A 20,000-nucleotide genomic window follows, 5' to 3' on the forward strand; every position below is an offset into this window, starting at 1 on the left:
CCTCTCCTTGAACTGCCACCTTAACGTGGTGGAGGGGTTTGAGTACTCGAATGACCCTAGGAGCTATGTTGTCCGGGGCTATATGCCCCTGGTAGGGTCTCCCAAGGCAAACAGGTCCTGGGCGACGGGTCAGACTAAGAGCGGTTCAAAACCCCTTATGAGAGATACTACATCAGGGACCGTGACGTCGCCCGGTATGGCGCAGCCGGGGCCCCACCCTGGAGCCAGGCCCGGGGTTGGGGCTCGTATGCGAGCGCCTGGTGGCCGGGCCTTCCCCCACAGGGTCCGGCCGGGCTCAGCCCGAAGGAGCCACGTGGGGCCGCCTTCCAGTGGGCTCACCACCTGCAGGAGGGACCGTAAGGGGCCGGTGCTAAGAGGATCGGGCAGCAGTCGAAGGTGGAGTCCTCGACAACCCGATCCCTGGACACGGAAGCTAGCTCTAGGGACGTGGAATGTCACCTCGCTGGCGGGGAAGGAGCCTGAGATTGTGCGTGAGGTTGAGAGGTTCCGACTAGAGATAGTCGGGATCACCTCTACGCACGGCCTGGGCTCTGGAACCACACTCCTCGAGAGAGGATGGACTCTTTACAACTCTGGAGCTGCCCATGGTGAAAGGCGTCGGGCTGGTGTGGGTTTGCTTATAGCCCCCCAGCTCAGCCGCCATGTGTTGGAGTTTACCCCGGTGAACGAGAGGGTCGTTTCCCTGCGCCTACGGGTCGGGGATAGGTCTCTCACTGTCGTGTGTGCCTACGGGCCAAACGGCAGTATAGAGTACCCGGCCTTCTTGGGGTCTCTGGGAGGGGTGCTGGACAGTGCTCCGACTGGGGACTCCGTCGTTCTACTAGGAGACTTCAATGCACACGTGGGCAGCGACAGTGACACCTGGAGGGGCGTGATTGGGAGGAACGGCCCCCCTGATCTGAACCCGAGCGGTGTTCAGTTATTGGACTTCTGTGCTAGTTACAGTTTGTCCATAACGAACACCATGTTCAAGCATAAGGGTGTCCATCAGTACACGTGGCACCAGGACACCCTAGGCCGCAGGTCGATGATCGACTTTGTGGTCGTTTCATCTGACCTGCGGCCGTATGTCTTGGACACTCGGGTAAAGAGAGGGGCGGAGCTGTCAACTGATCACCACCTGGTGGTGAGTTGGATCCGATGGCGGGGGAGGAAGCTGGACAGACTCGGCAGACCCAAGCGTACTGTGAGGGTCTGCTGGGAACGTTTGGCCGAGCCTCCTGTCAGAGAGATCTTCAACTCCCACCTCCGGCAGAGCTTTGACCAGATCCCGAGGGAGGCCGGAGATATTGAGTCCGAGTGGACCATGTTCTCCACCTCCATTGTCGAAGCGGCCGCTCGGAGCTGTGGCAGTAAGGTCTCCGGTGCCTGTCGAGGCGGCAATCCCCGAACCCGGTGGTGGAAACCGGAAGTAAGGGATGCCGTCAAGCTGAAGAAGGAGTCCTACCTGGCCTGGTTGGCTTGTGGGACTCCTGAGGCAGCTGACGGGTACCGGCAGGCCAAGCGAACTGCAGCCCGGGTGGTTATCGAGGCAAAAACTCGGGCCTGGGAGGAGCTCGGTGAGGCCATGGAGAAGGACTATCGGCTGGCCTCGAAGAGATTCTGGCAAACCATCCGGCGCCTCAGGAGGGGAAAGCAGTGCCCCACCAATGCTGTTTACAGTAGAGGTGGGGAGCTGTTGACCTCAACTGGGGATGTCGTTGGACGGTGGAAGGAATACTTCGAGGATCTCCTCAATCCCGCCGTCACGTCTTCCATTGAGGAAGCAGAGGCTGAGGGCTCAGAGGCGGACTCGTCCATCACCCAAGCTGAAGTCACCGAGGTAGTAAAGAAACTCCTCGGTGGCAGGGCACCGGGGGTGGATGAGATCCGCCCTGAGTACCTCAAGTCTCTGGATGTTGTGGGGCTGTCTTGGCTGACACGCCTCTGCAGCATCGCGTGGCGGTCGGGGACAGTGCCTCTGGAATGGCAGACCGGGGTGGTGGTCCCTCTTTTTAAGAAGGGGGACCGGAGGGTGTGTTCCAACTATAGGGGGATCACACTTCTCAGCCTACCTGGGAAAGTCTATGCCAGGGTACTGGAGAGGAGAATACGGCCGATAGTAGAACCTCGGATTCAGGAGGAACAATGTGGTTTTCGTCCAGGCCGTGGAACACTGGACCAGCTCTATACCCTCTACAGGGTGCTGGAGGGTTCATGGGAGTTTGCCCAACCAGTCCACATGTGCTTTGTGGATTTGGAAAAGGCATTCGACTGTGTCCCTCGCGGCGGCCTGTGGAGGGTGCTCCGGGAGTATGGGGTCGGGGGCCCTTTACTAAGGGCTGTCCGGTCCCTGTATGACCGAAGCAGGAGCTTGGTTCGCATTGCCGGCAGTAAGTCAGACTTGTTCCCGGTGCATGTTGGACTCCGGCAGGGCTGCCCTTTGTCACCGGTTCTGTTCATAATTTTTATGGACAGAATTTCTAGGCGCAGCCAGGGGTCGGAGGGTGTCCGGTTTGGTGACGACACGATTTCGTCTTTGCTCTTTGCAGATGATGTTGTCGTGTTGGCTTCATCAGACCAGGACCTTCAGCATGCACTGGGACGGTTTGCAGCCGAGTGTGAAGCGGCTGGGATGAGAATCAGCACCTCCAAATCCGAGGCCATGGTCCTCAGTCGGAAAAGGGTGGCTTGCCCACTTCAGGTTGGTGGGGAGTTCCTGCCGCAAGTGGAGGAGTTTAAGTATCTTGGGGTTTTGTTCACGAGTGAGGGAAGGGTGGAACGGGAGATTGACAGACGGATCGGTGCAGCTTCTGCAGTAATGCGGTCGATGTACCGGTCTGTCGTGGTGAAGAAGGAGCTGAGCCGCAAGGCGAAACTTTCGATTTACCGGTCAATCTACGTTCCTACTCTCACCTATGGTCATGAGCTCTGGGTCATGACCGAAAGGACAAGATCCCGGATACAGGCGGCCGAAATGTGCTTCCTCCGCAGGGTGGCTGGGCGATCCCTTAGAGATAGGGTGAGAAGCTTAGTCACTCGGGAGGAGCTCGGAGTAGATCCGCTGCTCCTCCACATCGAGAGGGGTCAGCTGAGGTGGCTCGGGCATCTGTTCCGGATGCCTCCTGGACGCCTTCCTGGGAAGGTGTTCCGGGCGCGTCCCACTGGGAGGAGACCCCGGGGAAGACCTAGGACACGCTGGAGAGACTATGTCTCCCGGCTGGCCTGGGAACGCCTTGGTGTCCCCCCGGAAGAGCTGGAAGAAGTGTCTAGGGAGAGGGAAGTCTGGGCATCTTTGCTTAGACTGCTGCCCCCGCGACCCGGCATCGGATAAGCGGGAGAAGATGGATGGATGGATGGATGGAAACTGTATTTATACATTTATCCCAGTGTGTAACTAATACCTGGAAAGATTCGGCATTAAAAGATTTGTCAGTACGCCATAACCATCCCAGGACAACCTGCTTCACTTCACTTTGGCATTAGGAAACCACCACGACTGAGATCATCACTGATGGCCATCTTTGAATGTTTACTATACTGTGCTTGAAGTTCGTTCATGAGAAACTTCAGCACCGCACGCTGTTCCGCGCACTAACACTGCCATCTTGATGAATGGTCTCCGGACCATCATCGCGACACTTTTACTGATCAGTAATAAGACACACTGCGTGTAGTACTGCCACGCTAGTGTCCAATTTTATATGTTACAATACATTAAACGTCCCGGTTTGACATGAACAGCCCTTGTGTGTGTATGTCAATAAATATTCGGTCAGTTTTGCTCTGCAAAGATAAAACATGTTAACGCTCTTTGGTTCACCTCGAGCCTTTCATCACCTCCACATCATACACTAACATCCGGTTACACATTGTAACACTCACATAGCCCTGGATTAGCACTATTAATCCCGTTAGCTATCCTAAGTGCCGTATTTTCGAACCGAGGCAGATTCATCACTGTAAATCATAGCTGTTGTGTTTTTCCTGAAAATAATGCTGCATCAACTGAAATGATTTGAGACAATCAACAACATACATCAGTAAATATCAGACAGTCTCTAGAGAAAGAGAGCAAGAGCCAGGAGGAGAGACAGACTGAGGGAGAAAGAAAAGAGATAGAGACAGTGCTCTGAGGAGTCTGCCAGTTTTCACAATAATTGAGTGAAAAAAAGACAAATGTGTGTGTGTGTGTGTGTGTGTGTGTGTTTGTGTGTGTGTGTGTTTGTGTGTTTGTGTTTATTCTGCGCACCATAGCTTTACATAGGAATGTTTTGAGCACACACAAAAACACCCCCCACCCTCCCCACACACAAACACACACAAACACACACACACACACACACACACACACACACACACACACACACACACACACACACACACACACACACACACTCTGACTATAATTCAATAATGTTTATAAATCGGTTGCTGAGTCCTGAATTACTGATGATGATGATGATGATGATGATGATGTATTATAATGTATTATTGTTTATGGTATTATTTATCTGGCACAATAAAAAGTTCTACACAGGATCACGGTGTGGGTATTGTTTAGATTGATTCCATAGTCTTCAGGATTTGTAGGGAATCAATCAAGTCAGCGCACGCGATAAATAAAATAAATAATTTACATATTCATTATTATGCAAACATCGGAGGAACCTGAGAGCTCTGTGAAGCAAACATGCTTTTTTTTTTTATTGCTTTTTAGATGCTGTCCTTGTTCACTTTCCTCAAGTCCTGAGAAGGAGGAGCTAAGGAGCATTGTGGACACCTGACCATCTGACTGGTACAGTATGTGCTTTTTTTTAAGTTCTCATTCCACATTTTAACCCCATTTGCTGCTATGAAAAGCTCCACTTTTCTCATTTGTGGAGGTTCTTTTCATTTACAAGGACTGTAGTCAAGTCAGGAACTGATGTAGGTGAGAAGGTGAGGAGGTCTGGGGTTCACATTCATTCATGTTCAGGATTGAATCTCTATAGCAGGAGATCTTCCACTCCAACCCATAAAATACAGATCTTCATGGAGCTGGCTTTGTGCACAAATATCTTAAACATTGTGCTAACAGTTTGGGGATGGAAAACTCCCAATATTTTTGGTCCTCCAGTTTAAGATCACTTTAACCTTCTGATTCTGATTGATACGTATTTGTGTAATTTACTAAGATACATCTGTCAGATATCTCAACACATCCCCATAACTGTAATGCAGCATGTAATTGTTCAGAGCTTTCAAAAGACCATGCTTTTTAATTGAACAAGGCTTGAAGTTGAGTCTGGAAGTGAGCAGTGCTGATTCAGAACCAGATGAAGGAACAGGGATAAGAACAAACTGGTCAATACCATCTGGAAAGAAAATCAGCATCAGCCTCATTTATACAGTGCAGCATGGTAACCACTGGGGGTGCTGTTGAGTTTAATTTCCATAAAATTAAACAAAACCACCATTAAACCTTCAGCATTTTGTAATTAGATTTAATTATTTACATTTACATGGTTCTTCTGCAGCTCCCACAGTCACATTAAGGCATCAGTTCATGTGTGTGTGTGTGTGTGTGTGTGTGTGTGTGTGTGTGTGTGTGTGTGTGTGTGTGTGTGAAACCTCACCAGTAACACAAATCAAAGAACAGCCTGTGAAATGACTCATCGTGTCAATCGTCAGTCTGACACACAGGTCAAAGTGACTCACATCCTCCAAAACACAATCGAAAGACAGATGATGATTCATGATCCGTGATTTTTATATTAAACCCTGGAGATCGTCTTTTCTTAAATAAAGCTGTCGAGGAGGCAAATGACAAATTTATACTCAACTGACTTCATTCAGTAGAATCAGTACAGCACTACAGCTCGCTAGCTACACGGTACAGCGGCTACACTCTGAGATGAGTATGAGAACTTTGAGATGAGCATGAGAACATTGATGAGTATGAGAACTTTGAGATGAGCATGAGAACATTGATGAGCATGAGAACTTTGAGATGAGCATGAGAACTTTGATGAGCATGAGAACTTTGAGATGAGCATGAGAACTTTAAGATGAGCATGAGAACATTGATGAGCATGAGAACTTTGATGAGCATGAGAACTTTGAGATGAGCATGAGAACTTTGAGATGAGCATGAGAACTTTGAGATGAGCATGAGATTGGTATGTGCTTCTTTTTGAACATCCCTATTCCACAATATTTCTCTCTTTACTTTTATAATAACCTCCACTAATCTGGAAAATGGTTCCATTAGATTTTGTGCAGATTCGTGCTAGAAGTGTGTGAGTAACCAGATCTTCTCAGAAGACTAGAGGTTTGGTAAATGGGGACTAAATGTGGAATGGGATGTTTAAAAAGCACATACCAACTTTATGGTCAAGTCTCCACAAACATTTGTCTATAAAATGTATATTTAATATTTATTTAATAGAGAAAATGGGAAAATGTAAGTCTGAAGGGGCTTCAATTCAACCTGGTTGATGTTACAGGCGCTGTGAACTTTCTAGTGTGGAGATTTTCTCGTTAGGTTTCCTCACTTCTTTGTTCACTTAATAAGAACTAGTGAGTCATATCATCTCTGTGAAGGTGAAGGTGATGGAGGAGCTCTGGAAATACCTTCTGCTACTGTATCTACACATAATAAACTACAATGAGCACATGGAGGCTCGTACCCACTGTTATTAAACCAAAAACATCATCTTTCAAAATATATCCATCATGAATCAGTTCCTGTAACTGATTCTACAGGAAGAACTGAAAAAAAAAAAAACCAAGTAACTTTGGATGTTTAATGATTTTTCTAAACACATTTTCAATGAGGATATACAGTAAAAGAGCAAAAAAATTATTCAAATTGTTTTAATTTTCATTCATTCACATATTTTTTCATGCAAAAAAATGAATTTGCATTTTGATATAAATATAAATGATAAACCCTAGATATAGTGTAGTTATAGATGTTCACACCACAATTATATAATCTTTATATCTTGGGCAATTTATGTGCAATAATTTCAGTGCAGCGATTGTTACATCAGGGTTCATACGGTTATGAAAAAAGTGGAAAATCATGGAATGTTTTAAATAAAAAATCATTTCCAGGTCTGGAAAAGTCTTGGAAAAATAAATAAACCCATAAAGTTTTGGGAAAGTCATGGAAATTTGGTTCACCTCATGTGACGTTCTCTGCACAGGGTAACGGCAACTCACGCGATGTCAGGAAAATGCCGATTTGATGATGTTTTGCTTCCCGAAGAAAAGAATCAGGGGAGACTTAAGAAAAATCAAACCCGGGACCTGCAAAATGCACCCTGTGACAGCAAGCATTAAAGCATCGAAGCAAAGAGTCTGTTATGTTACTTGATGAAAGCCTAATTAAGTATTTACAGTGGAAACAGTTAGACATGCGTGTCAGGCTATGGGACGGGTCCGAGGTCAAGACTAAATACTTCAGCTCAGAGTTAACGAACTTTTCATCAGCTTGAAACATCGCTGAGAAAATGAATAACTTGCTTTTAGAGATCACAATTAAGAATCTTGCCCAATTGGAAAGTGCTAGAAATACTCCAGAAGCAAGTGCAGAATGATGTGGGGAAAGTCTGTAATTAACATCGGTTAGTGCAGGTTGCACTACTGCACAGAGATGGGTGTAAATTCACCAGATGGGAAGTTTATATTGGCTGTTCTAAGATTGCTGCCATCATGAAGATTTTATGGCAGCAACTGGTTTGAAATTTGCATATCTGAACATTGATTTTTCTTCTTATTTCAACTGTATTCATAAACATCTCCAAAAAACATTAGGTCATGAAAATGTACCTCAAAGCCATGGACAAGTCCTGAAATTTTATTGGTAAAAATGTGCACAAACCCTGTATATGTGTATCAATTGATGTATAACTGTATTATTAATGCAGAATATTGCAATAGGATTGTGAATTAATTGACTAATCAGCATCTTTACTGAATATATAACTTAGTATCTATATTTAATTTAACATTTATAATATTAGTTTTAATGTAACACTTTTGAATTGTATTTTAAAGAAACCGCAAAGAATTTCTTTGTAAAAAAAAATTTCTGATTCTTATCCACCCAAATTTCACATTGTGTGTTGACATCTTGATGCTTGTTTTGCAGCAGGACACACAGTGTGCCATTTTTGCATGCGAAGAACTTAAAGAGGTGAACGATTTGACTGGTTTTGTTTGCTGACGTTAAGGTTCAGGGTTGTAGGCAAAAAAATATATATATATTTACCTACAATTGTGTACGGTCCAGTGGAAAAGCAACACAAACACACAAAGACTTATGTCGTGTTGCATTAGGTTGCGTTAGGAAGGGCATCCAGCATAAAAACGTGCCAAATCAAACGTGCGGATGATCCGCTGTGGCGCACCCTAATGGGAGAAGCTGAAAGAAAGTATTTTTTAAATAAGACCCCCCCCTTTTTACTCAGATATGACAATATCTGTGATCTGAGGTTTAGGCTGAAATTAGGCACTAGTGAGGCCTTTCCTGTTCGAGCAAAAGTGAAATGAGATCAATTCAATTCATGACTAATCATTAACTTCGTGAAACACCAAAAACACAAGAGTAACAGCAGAGCCCTCTTCTGGTGATGTTAGAAACTGCACGCACTCTCGCTTTATAGATAAAAATCTAATTATATGAAATAAATCAGTTTATCATGACTCATCCTTTAATAGGCAGGTAAAGCATGCCCCCAGACTTGAAAAGTTTGAGGTTGAGGATAACTGCTCAAACAAAAAAAACAAAAAAAAAAACAAACCCCAAAAGAACAGTTAAAAAAAAGACAGTCCAACAAGAGCAAAGCAAAATGGTCCACAGAAGTAAAAAAAAAAATCATGCAAGAAATAAGGAGAGACATTAAAAAGCAAATTAATAGGTCTAAGCACAGGCACAGCAAAACAAAATATAGAACAAGACTTACAAGAGAACAGGGGTGATCACCAGGTGTTGCAGAGCTGATCAAACAGTCACTTGAATTCATGCACAAATGCTGAGTGTTTGGAGTAGCAGGGGCTTTGAGTCTCCCAGATGGCATTGGCGCACCCAAAGGACTTTGGGCGATAGTTGGGTAATGATGTTGACGAGCTTTGCCCGATCGGTCAGGAACAAGTATGGTTGTAGCACAAATCTGAGGCACTGGGTGAGGAACAATCCATATATGTAACGTTTGTAAAAAAGAATTAAAAAAAAATTAAAAACAAGGGAGAGCTCTCTCCTGTCTCTGTCATCTCTCTTTACAGACACATAAATAAAACAACCTGAATCTCAGTGAATATTTGCCTCACCTTATTAACCGTCCGTGTGGAAACATAGGTTCCAAGGTTCCGTTTGGTGTCCTAATGATTTACACAATTTAAAACTAGCTAAAATAGCAAAAATAATTTGTCTTTATGTTCTGTGTTAAGTTTGGTTTCATGAATAATATTCATACATTTGCATAATTGATTGAAGTATTCAAAACTTGAACATTTAGAACAGATTAAAATGTGCGATTAAGTTGCGATCAATTGTGAGTTAACTCGTGACAATCATGGGATTAATCATGATTAAATATCATAAAAATTGACTTACAGCTCTAATATTAATATGACATGAGCTTCAGTTACCAGCGTGACACTAAAACAGGTAATAATAATCACTACTTTTACCTAAGTACATGTCAGAGCCCAAACTTCTTTACTTTAACTTGAGTGAAAAACTGCAATCAGAACTTTCCCCAGAGTCTTTTACAACATGAGTATCTGCACTTCTACTAAGTGAAGGATGTGTGGACTTTTGCCACCTCTGATCATTACTACATTAAACAGATTTTCTCAGATGCAGTCTTGCTTGGGGTAAATTAGACAAATGGATATCAGACACCAATAGTAAGGAGACTGACTAAAACTTACTAACCTCATGACTGAAACATACTGGAAAGAAGTGTTACCTCCTTTTACATTGCTTTTAGACACTTCAGCAGGTAAAAGTTCTCCAAAACAGCTTTTACCTCAGTGAGAGTTAATGCTGTATGGTGAATGATGTTAAAACTAAAACTTAAAGGAGCCTTCTCCATTCGCTTGAATCCTGCCTCACATCTGGTGTATCTACATTCCATTTATATCATACATGTCTGGTGCTCTGGGGATTTCTGTATTATTTTGTTTTTGTTTATTTTTAAGGGAGATTTTCCATGCCACATACACCCAGGCTTATTTATCAGGGATTCAAAATTCACTTATACTGTATATAAATTTCATATTTAATTTTTACCTTCTGTAAAGCTGCTTTGAGATAATGTCCATTTAAATAAACTTGAAACTTAAAACTGGAGATACAAACCAAAACCAGGTGTTCTGGAGGCCTGCGATATCCCCTTTACAGACCCTTTCCTTGCTGTGACGGTTCTGGCATATCCCAAGAGTTCAGAACAGTCTGAGCCTGGCCACAATACAGACAGCACCGTTCCCTCTAGCACAATGACATTTTTGAGGTGGGAGTCATGTGTTGCCCAGCTGCATGGGTTTGGGTGCAGCTTGGAGGGGCTCAGGATAAAGAACTCCTTCCTGTGCATTACCGTTGGGTTACCATCAGGATTGAGAAGGGTTGTAACTCAAACTTGTTGAAACACTGGGTGAGGAAACTATGTCAGAATCCCTAAAGAAGCACTGAAGCAGTGGGAACTGGAGTTCCTGCCATGTGATGGCCTATGATGAGAAGATTTTGTGCACTTGGGATCTCTGCTTGGTCTAAAGCTGGCTTGATTTTTCTGTCAAGAACTGAATTCAAACAGTATGCCATGGAAATGAAGTGCAGAAAGGGACTCAAGATGCAGTAGACTGATTTTGTTGGATTTTTAGCTGAAGAAAAAGAGGGAAAAGAGAAGTCAGAACACGGGGGTACAGGGTGGCGAAGTACAAAACAAACACAGAAGGCTAACAGTTTATCATGCAAAGAACAAGCCATATATGAACATGATCCAGAAATGCTTATTTAAAAAATTATTTAATTTGGACTAAGGCAAAGTGAAAAGCTGTTCTCTGGAGGTGAAGGAGGTGAAGAACATCCTGAGGTGAAGCGAACAGCATTAAAATTGTATGAGGCTTCACATCTAGCTATAGATGATCACCTTATACCATGGCCACCTCACAGCATTGACAAGTTTTTGTTATTGCTGTTCGCAGACCAAAAATGACTGAATGGATCAAAATAGCACTTTTCTTACACATTTTATATACGGCGCATTACATCCAGAATTCTACTGCTGCTCAAAGTCACAAACAGAGATTAAGTAGTTTTTTTCTTTTCTTTTTTTTTTATTATCTATCTGTGTCTTTACTTTCTTGCCCCACCAGGTGTCACCATTGTATCCCTGTGACCCTCATTAGCTACTTTGCTCCTATATTTGCCCCATTAGCCACAGTGTATTTAAATTGCCTCTTTTTTTGTCAGTTTTTGGTCCTTGTCTTGCGTAGCCAGCCTCATGTGTATGCCATTTGTGATATTGTGTTTCTCCTGTTCTCCTTTGTTTGTTTTGTTTCTTTTTTGCCTCTTTCAGGACTTTTTGAAAATAAACAAAAAAACAAAATACAATTTCGGCTTCATCTTGAGTCTGCACTTGGGTCGACCCATTCTCCTGTGGCTCTCTGATCGAGTTCTCATCTTCCATACCGTTGTCCCCAGTTTGACAGTACCAAAAGAAAATTACAATTATTTAAAATGTCTGCTAATATTGAAGCTGTTGGAGTCCACTTCTGATACTGTTATTTTGTTCTAATAATTGTTTAATTGTTTTCTTTCATACACACTACACAAACTTATTCCTCCTTACCAGAGGTGGCAAAAGTACACACATCCATTACTTAAGTAGAAGTACAGATACTCATGTTTTAAAATACTCGGGTAAAAGTTGAAGTACTGATTATACCTTTTTACTTAAGTGAAAGTAGATAGATAGATAGATAGATAGATAGATAGATAGATAGATAGATAGATAGATAGATAGATAGATGGATGGATGGATGGATGGATGGATGGATGGATGGATGGATGGATGGATGGATGGATGGATGGATGGATGGATAGATAGATAGATAGATAGATAGATAGATAGATAGATAGATAGATAGATAGATAGATAGATAGATAGATAGATAGATAGATCTTTATTGTCATTGCATTGTACAGGTACACAGCAACGAAATTCAGTTTGGCATCTACCAGAAGTGCAAAAATTAGCAATCGTGCAAATAGTGCAGATAAATATGTATCATATGTACAGCATGTGATATGTATGTAAGCATATGTACAGTGATTAAATATAAAGGCTATAACAGTGCAGAGACGTGTGGACATCATTAAGAGCCTTTGCTATGTTTCCACACGGACAGTTAATGAGGTGATACCGGAGAAACTGCACCTCTTCAAGTCAAGAAGCTTTTATATATATAATCATAGACATTTTACAGATTTGAATGATGTATTGTTTTTATCTGTACGATCAATAAAGACAGTAATTTAAGTTCGTGTCGCCATTATGAGGGAAAAACCCACAAAACGCCACCCAGAGGGTAAATAGTGTAAAACATGGTGGATTTGGTGTTTAATTTGAGACTTTGTGCAAAAATAAAACAAAAGTTTACTGATTAAAATTATTTTATTTATTTATTTTATATCTAAGTGAAGAAGGGACGTAGTGAATAAGTGTATTTTTTGCTGGAGGTTTTAATTTCGCCTCTTTTATATTTAGTTATTTATTTATGTATTTATACTTTTTATAAAAACGGTAAAAACAGAAATGCGTGCTGAATTGATGGCGAGTTAATAACATCTAGTGCCGTTTACAATCATTTTAATTTTGACAGCCAAATATATATATATATATACATTAATACAAAACTAATTAAAAATGTTGTTACCTAATGAATGTGTCCAGGCTGAAGATCCACATACAGAACACAAGCAGAGAAAAGATGATGATGATCATAAATGTGTCTGTTCTCAGTCATGTTCTCATCACTGACTCCCTCTGTCTCATCCACATTAACCCCAAACTTCTTACTGCCTTCTGCCTGCTGATTCTTATCTTCATAAAGAGTGAGGGTCAGGACTTTACTTCCCACCTCTGCACCTTACAATAAATTCGCACACATTGTTAATAAGCTTATGAACCCTGGAGCTCCTGCGTCCCTGTGAACGAGCTGTTGGTATAGACGGTTTATTATGAAGTGTAAGCTGCGTTTGCTGAAGGTTACTGAACTTGCAGCTTATAAAAACGCAAACCTGTGCAAGCATGTTGAGGTCAGTTATTAATACTTATATCTTTAGATTACATAATTGTTTTATTGTTGCTTTGCGTGACATTGCTAATGTTGGTTAGCACCCAGGTTGGAAATAAACAGGGACTTGGGGGGAAATTGTCACTGCATAATGAAGCTACAGTAGCTCTATTACCAGTGTCATGGTTTAAGTGTCAAATGAATTGAATAAAAGGTGTTATATTTTAGAGTCGATCTGTGATGTTGCTTTAGATTCCAGCATTATGGTATAAACAATCACACACTTTTGTTGAGGTTCAGTTTCTTTTTTACTTTTACTTGAGTAGATTTTGAGATCGGTAACTTTACCTGCACTGAAGTAAAATTTGATGGAAGTAACAGTACTTTTAAGTAGAATATTTTATTACTCTTTCCACCTCTGCACACACATTACCACACCTCCCCCCACACAAACCGTTTTTTACCCCAAACTGTGGACTTTTCCTCTGTTTGCTGAACCCATGTGCTGATTAAACATGAGACCAGATTAGAGGTCAAACCCAGCACGCGACACATGATCAGCATGCGCCAGTTCACTCTCAGATCCAGGTCCAGTCCTGTTTGTTATTCCTAACACACACACACACACACACACACACACACACACACACACACACACACACACACACACACACTTCTGCCATTAATTCAACACAATCACAACTTTTTAGTGAACTAGGTTGTGGGCATCAAACTGCACATGTCATGTTTAATGTGTGTGTGTGTGTGTGTGTGTGTGTGTGTGTGTGTGTGTGTGTGTGTGTGTGTGTGTGTGTGTGTGTGTGTTGGGGGTGGATGGACTGAGACATGATGAAAGGATAGAGGGAGGAGAGCAAACAGACTGACAGACAGACAGACAGACAGAAGAGACAGAGCGAGAGAGAGATATCTAGCTTTTCATCATGGAGGTCATTAAGGTAGCACTCATCTTCACCACTCTTCTTCTATCAGGTAAACACACAATAATGCGAATAATCGAACAATTCAAACTCACAACACACACTTTCTGCATTATATCCACTGAAGCCTCTATAAACAGAATTAAAGCACGATTCATTTCCAAAATAATTACAAAATTATTATTTTAACTATTATTATTATTATTATTATTATTATTATTAACTGTAAAACGGCTGTTTTCTAATTTATTAGTTTTTTATTGATATATTTCTTTCTTTATTTCTCTGTTCCTTTATTGAAGAAAAGATCAGTAGGAACTGACGGAAGATGTTTGTAAAAACTTTTTGAAAGAAATCATCGGATTCATGTGCAGGTTTATAATAAAGAAATAAATATTTTTTGTATGTTTGTTTGTTTGTTTGTTAAATGTAAAGCTGTTGATATATAAACATGTAGCTGTGACATTGTGCCATAAATGTAAATGTGAATAAGTGTAAATGTGGAAACAGAGCTCAGCATGATGTCTGATCTGATCTACAGCTCTGAAAACATCTCGTATATACAGTAGCTGTGGGGCTCTGTGTGTGTGTGTGTGTGTGTGTGTGTGTGTGTGTGTGTGTGTGTGTGTGTGTGTGTAGGGGATTAACTGTACTTACAGACCACAAGCTGTTTCACTCTTGAAGATTTTATCCCTTTCCTAACCCTGAGCTTTTTTATTAGCTTTATGTGCTAAGCCAGGATATATGCTATTGTGTGTGTGTGTGTGTGTGTGTGTGTGTGTGTGTGTGTGTGTGTGTGTGTGTGTGTGTGTGTGTGAGTGTGTGTGTAGGTTCTTAAACTTGGTTGATAAAAAACCCTGTATTTGGGGTCACTCGGTGTGTTTCAGGTTGTACGTGACTTTCTGTTATTTGTTGACCTTGACTATTGTGTGATCACATTAGTTGGGTTCCTAGTGCTTTCTCTCTGTGTGTGTGTCTGTGTGTGTGTGTGTGTGTGTGTGTGTGTGTGTGTGTGTGTGTGTGTGTGTGTGTGTGTAGGACAGTGCAGGACAGCAGGACATGTGTGTGTAGTAAAGTGTGTATCTATTTTGTGTGTGTGTGTGTGTGTGTGTGTGTGTGTGTGTGTGTGTGTGTGTGTGTGTGTGTGTGTGTGGTAAAGTGTGTCTCCAGTTTTTGTGTGTGTGTAGTAATGTGTGTATCTCATTTGTGTGTGTGTGTTTGCAGGTGTCTGTTTCAGCAGTGCAGGATGGTGGGACGCGTGTGTGTGTGTGTGTGTGTGTGTGTGTGTGTGTGTGTGTGTGTGTGTGTGTGTGTGTGTGTGTGTGTGTGTGTGGTAAAGTGTGTCCCCAGTTTTTGTGTGTGTGTAGTAATGTGTGTATCTCATTTGTGTGTGTGTGTGTGTGGAGGTGTCTAATTTAGCAGTGCAGGATAGTGGGACGTGTGTGTGTGTGTGTGTGTGTGTGTGTGTGTGTGTGTGTGTGTGTGTGTGTGTGTGTGTGTGACATATAAACTGTTATAATGGCTGTGTGTTATTTGTTGTGTGTGTATTTTAATTACATGCCTGTTGGTGTGTGTTGCACTGCCCCATGTGACATCCTGCCCCACAAACTGCCCCTGTGTGGCCCCTGACTAATATAGTAGAAGTAGTATACTATAGAAATAGTATACACACTGCATACACACTCTTTACACACTCCATATACACTTCATACACACTCCATATACACTCTAGACACACTCTATACACACTTTATACACACTACATACACACTCCATATACACTTCATACACACTCCATATACACTCTAGACACACTCTATACACACTCTATACACACTCTATACACACTGCATACACACTCCATATACACTCTAGACACACTCTATACACACTCTATACACACTCTATACACACTGCATGCACACTCCATACACACTCTAGACACACTCTATACACACTCTATACACACTCTATACACACTGCATGCACACTCCATACACACTCTAGACACACTCTATACACACTCTATACACACTCTATACACACTGCATACACACTCCATATATACTCTAGACACACTCTATACACACTCTATACACACTCGATATACACTCCATACACACTCTATACACACTTTATACACACATTTTTTACACACTGCATACACACTTCATACACACTCCATATACACTCTAGACACACTCTATACACACTTCATTAACACTCGATATACACTCCATACACACTCTAGACACACTCTATACACACTCTATACACAATCTATACACACTGCATACACACTCCATATATACTCTAGACACACTCTATACACACTCTATACACACTCGATATACACTCCATACACACTCTATACACACTTTATACACACTTTTTACACACTGCATACACACTCCATACACACTCCATATACACTCTAGACACACTCTATACACACTTCATTAACACTCGATATACACTCCATACACACTCTATACACACTCTTTACACACTCTATACACACTGTATGCACACTCTATACACACTCCATATACACTTCATACACACTCCATATACACTCTAGACACACTCTATACACACTTTATACACACTACATACACACTCCATATACACTTCATACACACTCCATATACACTCTAGACACACTCTATACACACTCTATACACACTCTATACACACTGCATACACACTCCATATACACTCTAGACACATTCTATACACACTCTATACACACTCTATACACACTGCATACACACTCCATATACACTCTAGACACACTCTATACACACTCTATACACACTCTATACACACTGCATACACACTCCATATACACTCTAGACACACTCTATACACACTGCATACACACTCCATACACACTCTAGACACACTCTATACACACTCTATACACACTCTATACACACTGCATACACACTCCATATATACTCTATACACACTCTATACACACTCTATACACACTCGATATACACTCCATACACACTCTATACACACTTTATACACACTTTTTACACACTGCATACACACTTCATACACACTCCATATACACTCTAGACACACTCTATACACACTTCATTAACACTCGATATACACTCCATACACACTCTATACACACTCTTTACACACTCTATACACACTGTATGCACACTCTATACACGCTCTATATACACACTCTATACACAACCTATACCCACTTTATACAAAATCCATATAACCTCCATATACATTTTATACCCATTCTATACACACTCCATATACACACTCCAGGGCTCAGGTGTATAGAGTGTGTAAGGATAAAACGCCCAGTTCTGAGATTCAGAACAGGAAGTGAGATAAGTTGAGTCTTTAAAGCCCAGTGGGTTGTATAGGGGTATCAGTGTGTATCAGTGTGTATCAGTGTGTCATATAGCATTAAAATGTTACTGCTGTAAACTATAAATCTTTGTGTTTATGTGTAATGATTCAGTTTGGGCCCAGAAGCCGGTCGTATCCGTCGAGCCCCGCAGTGTGTCGGTGAATCAGGACGAAACGGTGAGCTTGAGGTGCCAAGTGACCAGCGGCGCTCAGCCTATCCAGCTCGTGTGGAAACGATCCAACAACCAGCCGCTAGCAGGTGGAGTTCAAAGAGTCACTTTTAACTTTACATGGCTGGGAAGCAGTAACACACACACACACACACACACACACACACACACACACACACACACACACACACACATCACACACACACACACACACACACACACACACACACACACACACACACACACACACACACACACTTGATCACACTGGAGTCATATTCCACACAGAACTTTATTGATCTTCTAAAGAGTTGCTATCACTGCTGCTCTTGACCAGAAATGCACTGCAGCTGTATGCCAATAGAAACACACAGCTGCTCTCAGCCAATAGAAATGCAGCGTCTTTAAACACTGAGGAATATAATAAATAACTGAATGTAGGTCATGTGACATTTATTTTACTACTCTCTCTCTCTCTCTCTCTCTCTCTCTCTCTCTCTTTATATATATATATATGTGTGTGTGTGTGTGTGTGTGTGTGTATATTTATATATACACAGTATATGTGTGTCTGTGTTTGTGTGTGTGTGTATTTATATATATATGTGTGTGTGTGTTCTCTTTTAGATAATGTTAAAGTCGGTCCTGATGGTTCTGTACTGACCGTTGCCTCTGCTCGCCCCAGTAACCAGGGGCAGTACCGCTGCATAGCAACCAATGCCCAGGGCAAAGGATCCGTCATGGTGACACTGGTTGTGAAGCGTGAGTCCAGTGTTATTATACACGTGTGTGTGTGTGTGTGTGTGTGTGTGTGTGTGTGTGTGTGTGTGTGTAATGTGAGGTTTTCTGTATAACCTCTGTGTGTGTGTATGTGTGTGTGTTTGTGTGTCAGAGCCTGCAAAGGTGCGTGTGACCCCTTCTGGCCAAGTGCAGGTAAAAGTGGGTGGAGTCGCATCTCTGCATTGCCATGCCTCTGGAAAGCCCCGCCCATCCATTTCCTGGTTTAAACAGGAAGCAGGAAGAGAAATTGCACTGGTTTCCATGGAAACGGACACCAGTTTGACAGCAAAGGTGTGTGTATGTGTGTATACTGGTATTTGTATGTTTAGTTATTTGTGTGTAAGTGTGTGTAGGTGTCTGTATCAGCAGTGCAGGACAGCAAGTTGTGTGTGTGTAGTCAAGTGTGTATCTAATTTGTGTGTGTGTGTGTGTGTGTGTGTGTGTGTGGTAAAGTGTGTCCCCAGTTTTTGTGTGTGTGTAGTAATGTGTTTATCTCATTTGTGTGTGTGTGCAGGTGTCTGTCTCAGCAGTGCAGGATGGTGGGACGCGTGTGTTTGTGTGTGTGTGTGTGTGTGTGTGTGTGTGTGTGTGTGTGTGTGTGTGTGTGTGTGTGTGTGTGTGTGTGGTAAAGCGTGTCTCCAGTTTTTGTTTGTGTAGTAATGTGTTTATCTCATTTGTGTGTGTGTGCAGGTGTCTGTTTCAGCAGTGCAGGATGGTGGGATGCATGTGTGTTTGTGTGTGTGTGTGTGTGTGTGTGTGTGTGTGTGTGTGTGTGTGTGTGTGTGTGTGTGTGTGTAGTAATGTGCAGAGGTGGAAGTAACGAAGTACAAATACTTTGTTACTGTATTAAGTAGATTTTTCTCGTATCAGTTTTTTACTTCACTATTTATTTTTCAGACTTTTACTTTCACTCGTTACATTTTTACACAAATATCTGTGTAAATATACTTTAGTTTTAATCCTTTGATTTGGTGAAATTTCAATAATTTTAATTTTCACTGCACCGTTTTCAGCCCATCAACCTGTATCCTGTAATTGTGCGTCTTTTTTAATCCACTGGTGTATCAGTTCCTGTCTCTCTCACACATCACAGATGTAGACTAGTTTCTAGCTCACTATGAGCAGGCAGAAGGCAGTAAGAAGTCTGGGGTTAACATGGATGAGACAGAGGGAGTCAGTGATGAGAACATGACTGAGAACAGAGACATTCCTGATCACCCGTTAACAACATTGTTTATTAGTTTTGTATTAATATATAAATTACGGCTGTCGAATTCAAACGCAAATTCTTTTAAACGGCACTAAATTTTATTAACGAGCGATTAATGCAGCATGCATTTCTGTTTTACCATTTTTATAAAAAATAAATAAATAAATAAAAATAACAGAGGCGAAAATTAAAACCTCCAGCAAAAAATACACTTATTCACGACAT

At 41.9% G+C, this 20,000-nt stretch overlaps 2 protein-coding genes across 2 annotated transcripts in view; one reads left to right on the forward strand and one right to left on the reverse strand.

Moving 5' to 3' along the window:
• LOC310715392 (uncharacterized protein) overlaps window positions 1-20,000 on the reverse strand; it is a 147,137-nt gene that overhangs the window by 84,492 nt on the left and 42,645 nt on the right. The window lies entirely within an intron of this gene.
• The window catches only part of sid4 (secreted immunoglobulin domain 4), a 10,142-nt gene continuing 4,286 nt past the window's right edge, over window positions 14,145-20,000 (forward strand). The window contains exons 1-4 of the mRNA XM_083523182.1: window positions 14,145-14,280; window positions 17,728-17,874; window positions 18,413-18,547; window positions 18,678-18,856. Of these exons, the coding sequence (XP_083379308.1) occupies window positions 14,232-14,280; window positions 17,728-17,874; window positions 18,413-18,547; window positions 18,678-18,856 (510 nt within the window). The 5' untranslated portion in view covers window positions 14,145-14,231. The remainder of the gene's footprint in view (window positions 14,281-17,727; window positions 17,875-18,412; window positions 18,548-18,677; window positions 18,857-20,000) is intronic.

This window comes from Silurus aristotelis (genome assembly GCF_946808225.1).
Source record: "Silurus aristotelis genome assembly, chromosome: 20".
NCBI classification, from domain to species: Eukaryota; Metazoa; Chordata; class Actinopteri; order Siluriformes; family Siluridae; genus Silurus; species Silurus aristotelis.